Here is a 13,109-nt window from a genome sequence, read left to right as displayed (position 1 = left end):
AAAGGATCCAGAGAAGGAGACTCCACAACCTCTCTGGGCAGCCTGCTCCAGGGCTCTGGCACCCTCACTGTAAAGAAGTTTCTCCTCATGTTGAGCTGAAACCTTCTGTGTTCAAGTTTGTCTCCATTGTTCCTTGTCTGCACACCACCAAAAAGAGCTTGGCCCCCTCCACCTGACACCCACCCCCCAGATATTGATAGGCATTGATCAGATCCCCTCTCAGCCTTCTCTTCTCCAGACTAAACAGCCCCAGGGCTCTCAGTCTCTCTTCACAGGGGAGATGCTCAAGCCCCCTAACCATCCTCATGGCCCTCTGTTGGATTCCCTCCAGCAGGTCCCTGTCTCTCTTGAATCATCAGCCTAAGACCACCATGGCCATTGAATCATGTCCCAAAATGCCACATTCAGACATTCACTGAACACCTCCAGGGATGGTCACTCCACCACCTCCCTGCACAGCTACCTGTGGTAGTTTTTGAGAGGGAGATCCCTGTTGGGAAAGGAGGCTATGGAAAGGCTGCTGTGAAAGCACTGTTGGTTTAGGGGGGGTGGGGGGTGTTAATATGCAGTCTCAGGTGATGCAACAAACTCTGTCTAGTAGGAGCTGAGCACCAGACAGCCCAGTGGCACATGAAACAGCACCCCCACCCCTCCACCCCCCAGAAGAGTGGGGGTTGGCTCACTCTGTGGGGCTGCTCAGGGGCACCAAAGTCTCCTTGCTGTGGTATTGCAGTTTAAGCTTTTCCCAAAGCCCAAATAGAACAGACTGAGGTGGCCTCCCCTCTCCCTTTTCTCCTCACAGGGTAAAAGCAAATTAGGCAGGAGAGAGGAGAGGTAAAATCACAGGATAAAGTGTTTGGAATCAGTTTGGAAGCAAAGAAAGGTAAGTTTAACAACACAGATATGGCACCTGAGCAACAGGGAAAGTGGCAAAGGGAGAAGGAAAAGGAGGAATAGACAAATATACAAACCCAGGCCCAGCTGGCAGAGGATTCCCTTGATGTCATCCTGGATCCTCTGAGGATGAAGTCCTTAGGAGTGTGGATGCAGCAGGGAGGCAGCCCTGCCCCCTGGCAACTGCAGGAGCAGAGGCAGCAGAGGTGGCTGTCGAGCAGGCAAGACAAAGAACCAAACAGATGGCTCCCCTTAAATAGGCCTTGCTGGCCAGGAAGGGGGAGTGGGATAGACCTCTCTGCCCACCTGGGTCAGGTTTCTTTGCCCACCTGGGGGCTGGGTTCTTTTCAGCCCCTCCAAGGATGGGTGTAACCTGACACATGTGGTTCCATCAGCTGAGAGGTTTTGAGTATGGCTTGTGTCAAGTCATGATCTGGAGGCTGGGAGTGTGGAGAGGGTGCCCAGAAGGGAGGAGAGATGAGTTTGGGGATGGATGCAAACAGGGCAGGAGAGAGAGTAGGCTCCCAGAGTGCCATGGCCACAGGTTCCTTGAACACCTCCAGGGACAGGGACTCCACCACCTCCCTGGGCAGCCTGTGCCAATGCCTGAACACTCTTGCAGGAAAGAAATTGTTCCTCATATGCAACCTAACCCCCCCAGGACAATTTCAGGCCATTTCCTCTCCTTCTATCTCCTGATATGAGGGAGAAGAGTCTGACCCCCACCTCCTTTCTCCAAGCTGTCCTTCTGGGGCATGTTGTGCTTTAAAGCAGCTCTTCTGTGGCCATCCAGCTAGAGAGTGGTGACATTTGGTGTTGGGGTGCAGGCACTGGAAGAGGCTGGGCACAGATGAAGTGCACATGCCACCAAGAGCTGCATGTCTGCATTGCCTTGGCTGGGGATGGCCTGCCTCAGTCCCTGCGGGAGAGAGGTATCGAGCAAGGGCTGCAGAGCAGCAAAGCAGAGCTGGGGAGGTCTGGGAAAGCTTTTGGTAGGGCCTCCTGCTGTGGATGAATGCCCAGAGTGAGTGTCACCCAGATACCCAATGCTCAAGGGTACAAAGCCCGCTGAGAAGGCTACCACCGTGGGCTCAGGCTGACGAGGCAAAGGACGCCGTGCTGTGACCTTAGGAGATCTTTCAGCAGCATTCCTGGTGGCTCATGTTTAACTAATCCACTGCCCTGGTTTATGCTACAGACCATTTGGGTGCTCATCCTAGGGCAGGCCTGAAGGAAGCACAGAGGAGTGGAGCAGGGCCACCTGACAATGCTGTGCCTCCAGAGTTACAGTTTAAGCTGGAGTTGGACTCAAGGACAAATTGGTTTTCTTCACTGCTGGTCTTCTAGCAGCCATGAACAGAAACTCTCCTCAACAGCCTCTTGCAAAAAGTGCTAAGCAGTGCCAGCCTCTTTAGGGGCTGTGGATGTCCCCTCCCTGGAGGGGTCCAAGGCTAGGGCCTCGAGCAACCTGCTCTAGCAGAAGGTGTCCCTGCCCGCAGCAGGAGGGTTGGAACTAGACAATTGTTAAGGTCCCTTCCAACCCAACCCACTCTCTGAGTCCATGTCAGGAGTGAGGTCCTTGCTCTGCAGCTTCTGCTGTTCATGCTGCAGTTGCTTAAGATGCAGATCAGTTGACTGCTCTGCTTCTCTGACCCAAATGTGTCCATGCAGCCAGGCACCAGGTTTAGTCACCGACCGCTCGCTCCGTGTGCAAACACTGACTAACCATGGCCTGGTTTAATTAGACCTAGAAACTGACCCAAATGGCTTGGGCTCAGCCCAGCAGTACAGAGTTCTGGGCCCCTCAGATCTTGAGGTGCTGGAAGGTGTCCAGAGAAGGACAACAAAGCTGGGGAGGGGTCTGGAGCACAGCCCTGGGAGGAGAGGCTGAGGGAGCTGGGGTTGCTTAGCCTGGAGAAGAGGAGGCTCAGGGCAGACCTTCTTGCTGTATACAACTCCCTGAAGGGAGGTTGTAGCCAGGTGGGGGTTGGTCTCTTCTCCCAGGCACCCAGCACCAGAACAAGAGGACACAGTCTCAAGCTGTGCCAGGGAAGTTTAGGCTGGATGTTAGGAAGAAGTTCTTCCCAGAAAGAGAGATTGGGCATGGGAATGTGCTGCCCAGGGAGGTGGTGGAGTCCCCATCCCTGGAGGTGTTGAAGAGGGGATTGGGTGAGGCACTTGGTGCCATGGTTGAGTTGATCAGATGGTGCTGGGTGATAGCTTGGAATCAATGATCTCAAAGGTCTTTTCCAACCTGGTTAATTCTAATCATAAAATGGTTTGGATTGGAAGGGACTTAAAAGATCATCAGGGTCCAACCTCCCCTTCATAGGTAGGTACACCTTCTACTAGACCAGGCTGATCAAGGCCTTGTCTAACCTGGCCTTGAACACCTCCAGGCAGGGGGCATCCACAACCTCCCTGGGCAACCTGTTCCTGTGTCTCACCACCCTCCCTGGAAAGCATTTGTTCCTAATCTCCAGTCTAAATCTCCCCTCTCCCAACAGATACTAAATTATGGCTGCTGCTGCCCTTGGCTGTGTTTTTTGTTGTGGTTAAGCACTAACAGCAACTCTCTGCTCTTCTCTGTCCTTTACAGGGAGAGGGAAGGGAGCAGGGAGAGGAAAAGGAGCAGGGAGGGGAAAGGGAGCAGGGAGGAGGAAGCTATTAGCCCCTTGTTTTTTGTCCAGGGTGGTTCTTGTGTTGTTTATGAATTGTAAATCCCTGCCAATATTGTCTATTTCACACCTATTCATTGCATCTCATGGTTTGGGTTGCAGTTTTGCTTGCAAATACAGCTCCATTGGCTTCCCAACCGAGCTGGTCTGGCAATTTTATGTCAGGGGTAACTTCAACCCACACCACAGAACCACAGCCAAGGTCTCTTGCTCGCCATTCAGCTGGCATCTCTGCTTCACTGGTGTGACAGTTTCAGGCTGTGCCTTTAAGGCAAGGGCAGCTACTGAATTTACCAGCTGAGTGTTTTGGTGTCAAAAGGAAAACAAAGGTAATTCTGAATGAATGTCACTGGTAGCTCAGTGGGAATGTAGCTTGAAGAACTTAGTTGGAGTTTGGTCTGCTCAGTCAGTCTGTGCAGCTGTTTTCTCTGCTCTATCATAGTATCACAGTATCAGTCAGGGTTGGAAGGGACCACAAGGATCATCTGGTTCCAACCCCCCTGCCATGGGCAGGGACACCCCACACTAGATCAGCCTGGCCAGAGCCTCATCCAGCCTGGGCCTTAAACACCTCCAGGGACAGGGCCCCAACCACCTCCCTGGACAACCCATTCCAGGGCTTCACCACTCTCATGGGGAAGAACTTCCTCCTCACCTCCAGCCTCAATCTCCCCACCTCCAGCTTCATTCCATTCCCCCTAGTCCTATCACTACCTGAGACCCTGAGCAGTCCCTCCCCAGCCTTCCTGTAGGCCCCCTTCAGATCCTGGAAGGCCACAATGAGGTCACCTCAGAGCCTTCTCTTCTCCAGACTGAACAGCCCCAACTCCTTCAGTCTGTCCTCACAGCAGAGCAGCTCCAGCCCTCTGCTCATCCTCATGGCCCTTCTCTGGACACCTCCCAGCACCTCCACATCCCTCTTGTAATAGGGGCTCCAGAACTGGAGGCAGTACTCCAGGTGGGGTCTCAGCAGAGCTGAGCAGAGGGGGAGAATCACCTCCCTTGCCCTGCTGGCCACACTTCTCCCGCTGCAGCCCAGGCTCTGGTTGGCTTTCTGGGCTGCAAGTGCACACTGAGAGCTCCTGGTGAGCTTCTCCTCCCCCAGCACCCCCAAGGCTCTCTCCTCAGGGCTGTTCTGTTCTTGGCCAGTGCTGACCTTGGACTAATGAGATGAGAAACTAACTTTCCCTCCCCCTCCCACCCCCCCCCTTTAACAACTGCTTAGAACTAACCAATTTTCCCTCAACATCCATTTTCTCTCTGTGTATTGTGTACCTGTTCCTTGCATTTCGTTCTGCTGGTGCAAACACAGCCTCTCCCACTTGCTTCTCTGACTGAGCGAGCTGTGGATTGGGGGGTGGGGGGGAGAGGAGGGGAGAACTGAACTTCCTCACTACCACAACAGGTGGCAAGGCCAAGACACAGGGGAGAAGACACCAGTGCAAAGGTAGCCAGGCTTTTAATGGCATGATGAAGGATCCCCTGGCTAGCAGACCCCAGGACGGCCGTGCCTGCTGCGCACAAGAAACGGCATCACCCTGTTCATCTCTCGTTTTTATTGGTGGGGGGTGGGTTTGTTTGCTGTGTCTGTCAGAGGTGATCTGAAGTGATGACAAGTGCCAGGTGGCTCTCTGTACATGGATGGGGGGGGCCTGTCTGATGCATGCCAGATTTTATGGCCGAGATAAACGCTTGCCATGCAGGCGACCCGCAGCCTGGCCCCTCGGTGGGGGCCGTACATTCTGTCTGCGGCGGGTACACATTCTCCTGCCGCCGCCCTAAAGGATGCAGAGCAGGGATGTGGAGGGCCGTGAGCCGGGGAGCCGGCTGCTCTTGCAGGCAGGCAGTACCGAGGAGCAGAAGTCCCGTCTCCAGGCCGAAGAGAGGCTCTCAGCGGGCTGTGCCGGGGGCGGAGGGGAGGGAGGTGTGCGCCGGGAGGGAGGTGTGCGCCGGGAGGGAGGTGTGCGCCGGGCGGGCGGGCGGGCGGACAGTCACATCCTGCCCTGTGCAAAGGAGATGTACAAAACGCTCTGTTTGCAGCTCCAGTTCCTCTTTGGAGACGCAGCAGCCCAGCTCCCGCAGCGCAGGGGTGCTGCTGACGCTGGTTTTCACCCAGGCACTCGGGCCTGGACTTCTTGCCCCCACCTCCTGCCGGGCTCATCGCAGCAGCCTCTGCGGGCAGCGGTGCCAGAGCCTCTGCCTCGTCCCCTGGCAGCCGTGCACCCAGGGGCCGAGTAAACATCTGCCACTGCCACCTCCACTGACCCTGTGTCAGACCTGCTTGCACTTCGGGCAGAGCCAAGCCCCATGCTGATATCACCCCAGCAGTACCCTTGCCAAGGCTCACCCCTGCAGACCCCCTCTGCCTTTAGGAGCTGAGAGCAGGAGGAGCTCTCCCCTTGTTCTCTACCAGGAGCCCACCTCTGGATTTGCTGTGGTAGCTGGAATGGAATGGAATGGAATGAAGCTGGAGGTGGGGAGATTGAGGCTGGAGGGGAGGAGGAAGTTCTTCCCCATGAGAGTGGTGAAGCCCTGGAATGGGTTGTGCAGGGAGGTGGTTGGGGCACCGTCCCTGGAGGTGTTTAAGCCCAGGCTGGATGAGGCTCTGGCCAGGCTGATCTAGTGTGGGGTGTCCCTGCCCATGGCAGGGGGGTTGGAACTGGATGATCCTTGTGGTCCCTGCCAGCCCTGATACTATGAGCTCCCTTCCTCCTTTCAGCACAGAGGACATCCCTTCCTCCTTTAGACCTGCTTTCCAGGCCTTTGCAGCCCCAGAAACAGGAGGGACAATGTTCCTGCTCACAAGCTGGAGCACCAGCCTGCAGGGTGCAGAGCCAGCTGCACAGGCTGGAGGCCAAGTCTGCCTCAACCTTTGCAGAAATCCAGGAAGGCTTCAGTCCCCCCCAGCCAGAGAGGGACTGGCCTGCAGGGTGGCCACAGTGACTCTGAAGAGAAGGTTTGCTAGAGGAGGTCTGTCAGAAAGGAGGAGAGGGGAGAGTTTGGGCATTCCATGGGGGTCTGGCTGTGCTCAGGATCGCAGCTCCCTGCAGCCTTCAGCCAGGACTGGCCTCTGGCCTCCCAGAGCTGCCAACCCCGATGCTCACAGCGATGCTGCTCACCTGCCCAATGCCAGATGGCTCTACTGTTATGGTCAGCATGGTCCCAGCTGCTTGGAGTGCAGCAACAAGCTGAGGGAGAGCAAACCAGGGCTCTGCAGAGGAGCCTAGGGGCACCCACCCAGTATCAGTGGTATGCACCACAAGAAGAAAGGGCCTGAACAGGAGCCCAGGCTTGCTCCCTTGCATGCAGCTGTAACAACATCTGGCAAGCAGATGGAATCAAAGGTGGCTGCAAACTGCCAAGTGGTTCCCATGTCCTCTGTGGGACCAGCTGGACCAGGGGCCCACTTCAGTTAAGCCAGAAGAAATCCTGTTGAAACCAGGCTTGTGTCCACAGCTGGACTTTTACTGTGCTCAACAGGATTAAACTGCAGTGGATCCACGTGTGGGGCAAGGCCATAGGTGGGGATTGGTGTCTGTGCACATGGACTAGTGGTGGGATCATGCCATGGCCCAGCAAGCTAGAGAGAGAAGAAAGAAGTGTGCTAAGGGGCTCTCAAGCTGCTACTGAACCTGGTCAGGCTATCAAGAGGTACTCAGCCACCTTCTCCCACAGCATCCACACTGAAAAAAAGACCTCTGTGCTGGAAAGGAGAAACCAAAGAGTTTCTTGCCCCAACACCACTTTGTTTGGACTGCAGTGTTTCACTAGCAAACAGCCCAGGCTTGTGTTAGCCCAGGGCAGCCACCTCAGCAGGGACTCCCCAGACCCTGATACACATCAGACAAAGCTACAGAGTCACAGAATTGTCAGGGTTGGAAGGGACCTCAAGGATCATCCAGTTCCACCTCACCACCACCACCATGGGCAGGGACACCTCACACTACAGCAGGTTGCTCAGAGCTACAGCCAGCCTGGCCTTAAAACCCTCCAGGGATGAGGCTTCCCTGGGCAACCTGTTTCTCACCACCCTCCTGGTGAAGAACTTCTTCCTAAGGTGCCTATGTGGCACTCCAGCAGTTCTTACCAACCTGGTGGCAAACATGATGGCTGCCAACCATCCCAGCCAGGGTGTTTTGCCCCTGGCTCATACTTGGGCAAGTAGAACCTCAGAGCTCCAGGTAGTTCCTCCATCCACATCTACTCCATCCACACAGAGGACTCAGCTCTGGGCACACCAGAGGTCACACAGCCCCAGAGCACTTCGTTGAGGGCACAGGATCCTCTCCAGCCTTTAGCCACCATATATAATGGGCACTACCTATATTATACAGTTATCATTATAGCTATAACAATATCCTTTACTTAGGCAAAGCCTCCTGCCTCTCAGAGATTCCCCAGGCAGCTGACTCCAAGAAGCCTGCTGCTGAAACACCTTCTGCCCCAGGACAAGCAGAAGTGTCTGTGCTGCCCACCAGACGAAGCCCTTAAGCAGCTCCATCCTATGGACCTGCTCAGGCTCCTCCAAGGCATTAATCTCAACAGGTTCTCTCTGTTCCTGCCCCTCATGCAGAGATGGAAGCTCCGTGGCAGCCTGCCCCAGGTGGTCCCTCCATACACAAACGGGCACAGCCCCCTGCAGCTGGCTGGGACAGACCCTGCAGCCGTGACACTGATGGGGAAGCACAGAGTGTCAGCCTGCTCCCAGCAGCTGTCAGAAGTGTGGCAAAGTGCTGGGCAGCCACATTGCCCTCCCCTGACTGCAGCACTGCTGCCATCAGACAGCTTTCACAGCCCACTCTCACCCAACATGACTGAGGAGCACCACGCTGTTGATGCACTGCCCTGCTCTCCTCTGGGGGAAGGAGGCTTGTGCTGGGGCAGGGAGCCTGGCAGCACAGCCACAAGCAGAGACAACTTATGCCAGCCCCAGCTGCCCAGGCTTTGTTTTCCCTGCTGAAAACCTTGCCTTGGGTTTCTGAAACCTGTGGGACCTGTCTGGTGGCTCTGCAAACTGTGACAGCTCTGGCACATGTCCCAAAGGACCAGGAATCTACTTCATCACAGAGAGAGGTGATACCTTGGTGTCACTGGCATCCTGCCTGCTGCTTGTGGTTGGGTCATGGTAGGTCAGCTCTCAGAAGGCAGCTAGGGCTTCTCTGCAAATCTCTGGGCAAGCCCCCAGGCTTCTGTGAAGGATGTCACTAGACAACTGCTACACAACCAGCAGCCTGCCATGCTCAGCTGCTCCACCTCCACTGCTCAGAATCACACAATCATTTGGATTGGAAAAGAGCTTTAAGATCATCATGTTCAACCATGCTCTAACTCTAAACCATGTCCCTCAGCCTCTTTGAAACACCTCCAGGGAAGGGGATTCAAACACCTCCCTGGGGAGCCTGTTCCCAGTCCTTGAGAATCCTTTCAGTGAGGAGATGTCTTCCAATGTCCAACCTAAACCTGCCCTGGTGCAACTTGAGGCCCTTTCCTCTTGCTCTATCACTTGTTACTTGGGCAAAGAGACCAACACCCATCTCACCACAGCCTCCTTGGAGTGAGCTGTACACAGCCAAAAGGTCTCCCCTTAGCCTCCTCTTCTCCAGGCTAAACAACCCCAGGTCACTCAGCTGCTCCTCACCAGACCTCTCCTCAAGACCCTTCACCACACTGTTGTCCTTCTCTGGACCTGCTCCAGCACCTCAATGTCTTTCTTGTAGTGAGAGCCCCAAACCTGAACTCAGTCCTCAAAAGTGGTGCCTGAGCAGTGCTGAGTACAGGGGGACCAGCCCCTTACCTGGTCCTGCTGGCCACATTATTCCTGAGACCATCCAGGTTTCTGCTGGGCACTGACTGGCTCACATTCAGCTGGCTGTCATCTTTCTTGTGCTAGATGGAAGACCTCTGCCCTGCAGCTTCCTTCCTGAGATGAGTATAGCTGGGCCACAGAAAACTCTCCTTTGGACCTTCTTCTGAACAAACACCTTGATTGTGCTTCATTCACCAGCCAAGCTAAGGCAGGTTTGCTAACCCTGTCAATAGTCCTGCAGTCCTCTTTCCAAGTCCTTTCCATACCATTTTGGGGCATGTGCAACCAAGATCTGGATGGAGCATCTGGTAAAGGCTTCATGACAAGGTCTTAACCATCCACCAGTCCCCCAACAAATCACAAGGAGTGCCATGAGGGTTTGTGGTTCTGGAAAGAGTCAGTGTTTGGCTTTATTGTGTTTTCCAGCAGGGCATATTCAAAGTCACAGCAAGTTCTACTGCCACTGGAAGAAGAGGTCACACTCTCTGTCCTCTCCTTCCCCTAATGCTGAAGCAGATGAAAACCCAACCCAGCAGACCAGAGTGCTTGGTGGGTGTCATGCTGGATCAGCCTTTCCAGCCACTGCACCGAAATAGCTGCCTCAGTGTAAGGGGCTGGGACAGTGCCACGGAGCGGCGGGAGCCTGGAGTGACCGCTGCTCCTGGCAGCAACCTCAGCTCATCAGTCCATCCAGCCACAACTTGGCCTTGGAGTTCCTACTGCTGCTCTGCAAAGGTGAGGGCACTGTTTGCAGGCTGTAAGCTGTGCTTCTTATTCTGCCAGGGCCAACAGTGTCAATGGAAACCAGGAAAAGCTTGGAGCGTTGGAATAAAGTCTTAGCACTGGCAACAGGGAGCCATAAAGAGGTAAATCCTGTCACCTGCTTCTAGACATGGCCCTCTCCAGACATCCCTTGAGCTCTCCCAACTAGCCTCTCTCCAACTATCCAGCTCTCATCTGACTTTCCAAAACACTTCCTGTAGATGTGGACAGCTTCAGTGTTCCTTGGGCTCAACAGCCATCAGCATTGAAGGGCTCTGTGCTCCCAGGAATCAAGGCTCTTACTGCTGGGGTTCCTCTACCAAGCTTTGTGGGCTGCAAACAGCAAACATCTGCAGCTAAGGCTGCAGCTGTGGGGATGGGGGGCACGGAGCAGCTGTGGGAATGGGGGTACAGAGCAGCTGTGGGAATGGGTGTATGGAACAGCAGTGGGAATGGGTGTAGGGAGCAGCTGTGGGAATGGGGACATGGAGCAGTTGTGGGAATGGGGGTATGGAACAGCAGTGGGAATGGGTGTAGGGAGCAGCTGTGGGAATGGGGACATGGAGCAGTTGTGGGAATGGGGGTATGGAACAGCAGTGGGAATGGGAGTACAGAGCAGCTGTGGGAATGGGGGTACAGAGCAGCTGTGGTCTTGTTCTGCCCCATGCAAAGCCTCTCTCAGGCATGTCAGTGGCATGAAGCCCAAAGTGTTTGAGTCTAGAGTGTTTCCCTCTGTGAGGTGCAGGGAAACTCCTTCAAGATCTCATCAAGCTCAGACAGGTAACAATCCTCCTGGCTTTCACTTTCAAACCTTCCTAATTAGTCTGGGGTGGGGAGGCTATAAAAGGAGGTGGATTTAGTCCTAGCCAAGCACTGAGCTTCTGCTCTGATGACTTGAAGAGCACAGCCCTTGCTTCCACCTTCCTGTTGCTCTCATGCAGGGTGTGGAAGAGCTGAGCACTGAGGAAGAGAAAAACACAAAGCTAACCTCCAGGACTCAGCCCAAGGTACCCAGGGTGTGCCAGCAAACCTCTCATCACACAGCAGCAGCTTTGGACTATACTACAGGATAATCATTTCCCACACTGCCATGTCAGAGAACTTTCAACCCAAATTCACAAGCTTCACCAAGAGCATGACAATAAAGCATGAGGAATTCAGGTGCAAGGGGCACCCAGGCCAAAGGCATCCAGTGACTGTGCACATCTTCAGGCTGGAACTCTGTTTGGTGGAACAACCACGCCTGGGTGGAGAGGAGCCACCTATGCTGGGACATGTGGCCTCCACGGATCAGTTTGGCATTTGAGACAGAAGCAGCTGCAGTGTGCCCCCTTCTACATCAGTTAGCAAGCACTCCTGACTTCCCAGCAAGCTGCCAGGACAGCCCTGCTTCCATCTAAGTACCCAACACAGGCATCTGCTGGAACAGCAGCAGTGTCACTGAGCAGCAGTGCCAGGTGGGGCAGGCTGGAGCAGGTGAGAGAACCCAGCAAGCCCTGCCTGTCTCCCATTCCCATCTCTTGCAAGGAGAGCTCCCTCCACCCTGACCCTGCTCCTGTCTTGGGACACAAGGACGCCTCCATCCCTCTTGGCTACGATGGTGACAAGCCCCTGCTGAGCCAGGTGGCACAAGGAGAGGCAGCTCTCAAGCAGATGTTGGTGGCCAACGCTGGAGTTTTGGCCAGCGAGGGGAGCGGAGGGAGGTGCCTGGGGGACAGGAGCCCTCCTCTGCAGCAGGCCTCGCTCTCCTCACCTCTGCTCCTCCTGACAAAGCCACGGGGCCAGTGTCGGTGACAGTATTGCTAAGAGAGAGGGGGGACTGCCTGGGGAGGGAGGAGGGTCAGGCATGAGGCAGGCTGCCCGGGGAGCCGCTTGGCGCTGCGCGTAGCAAGCGTGAGCTGCAGGCCGGATGTCTCCCTTGCAGACGGCTCCGCGGCTCAGAGGCTCTCAGGGAGCTGATCGCATCGGTGTGGGGTGAGAGTGAGTGAAGCATTGAAGTACAGCTACTGCTCTGCACTCCTGGGTCCAGCGTGGGAGGCTGTGCTGCAGCATCTCCAGTGTACACTAGATGCAGAAGTTACCCAGTCTGCTGGGCTGGCAGAAGAACATTATCTGGCAGCTGCCTTGTTTTCCAGGGACACCTGCTTTCCTTTGGTTGCTGGACTCTGAGTCTGGGGTTTGCCTCTTTGCCGTTTTTTGGCCACACCAGGAGACTGCAGGGGATCTGGGGCCTGAGGTCGGGGGGAAGGAGGAACGCGCTGGAGAGCAGTCCCCGGCTTATGCTGCCGGCAGGGAGAAGGACTTTCCCCCCGGGCTGGCAGCTGGCTTCTGAGGGAAGCGCTGGGGTTTCTTGAAGGGAGGACAGGACTCCGAGGGGAAGCGCTGCTGGACCTCCGAGAGCTGCTCCGCGGAGGAAGAGAGGCGGAGCTGGGTGAAGGAGGAAGCCGGCCTGGCACCGGCGCTGTCCGGCACTCGACGGGGGTGCTCCCAGCTGCTCTCTGTGCCTGCAGTCTGCAGGGGAAGAGAAGAGAAGAAGGGAGGTCAACAAGGGGCTCTGGGCTTCTGGCAGGTTTGGTCTGAATGCTGCTGGAGTATCTCTGGAGATATTCAAACCCTGCCTGGATGTGTTCCTGTGTGACCTGCTCTAGGTGACCCTGCTCTGGCAGGGGGCTTGGACTGGATGAGCTTTGGAGGTCCCTTCCAGCCCCTAACACTCTGTGATTCTGTGATCCCTCTGCAGTGGCAGAGAAGCTGAAAATCCTTCTCCACACACTAACCCCTCACCCTCTCTGGAGATACTCAAAACCTGCCTGGATGAGTGACCTGCTCTAGATGGTCCTGCTCTGGCAGGGGGGTTGGACTGGATGAGCTTTGGAGGTCCCTTCCAGCCCCTAACACTCTGTGACTGTGTGAAGGAGTCTGCAGCACCAGGACCATGGCAGCTATGAAGCAGATGGGGCACTGGTTTG

The 13,109-nt window shown here is 55.4% G+C and overlaps 1 protein-coding gene across 1 annotated transcript in view; it reads right to left on the bottom strand.

Moving 5' to 3' along the window:
* Positions 1-5,019: 5,019 nt before the first annotated feature.
* The window catches only part of LOC137458086 (tau-tubulin kinase 1-like), a gene marked incomplete at its 5' end in the record, with an annotated part of 48,866 nt that continues 40,776 nt past the window's right edge, over positions 5,020-13,109 (bottom strand). The window contains one exon of the mRNA XM_068169754.1: positions 5,020-12,651. Coding sequence (XP_068025855.1) covers positions 12,249-12,651 — 403 coding nt within the window. The remainder of the gene's footprint in view (positions 12,652-13,109) is intronic.

This window comes from Melanerpes formicivorus, unplaced genomic scaffold (genome assembly GCF_026170545.1).
Source record: "Melanerpes formicivorus ecotype bairdi unplaced genomic scaffold, bMelFor1.0.p_v2 SCAF_220, whole genome shotgun sequence".
NCBI lineage: Eukaryota > Metazoa > Chordata > Aves > Piciformes > Picidae > Melanerpes > Melanerpes formicivorus.
Note: the sequence above shows the minus strand (reverse complement) of the source record. Positions and strands in the feature narration are given on the sequence as shown.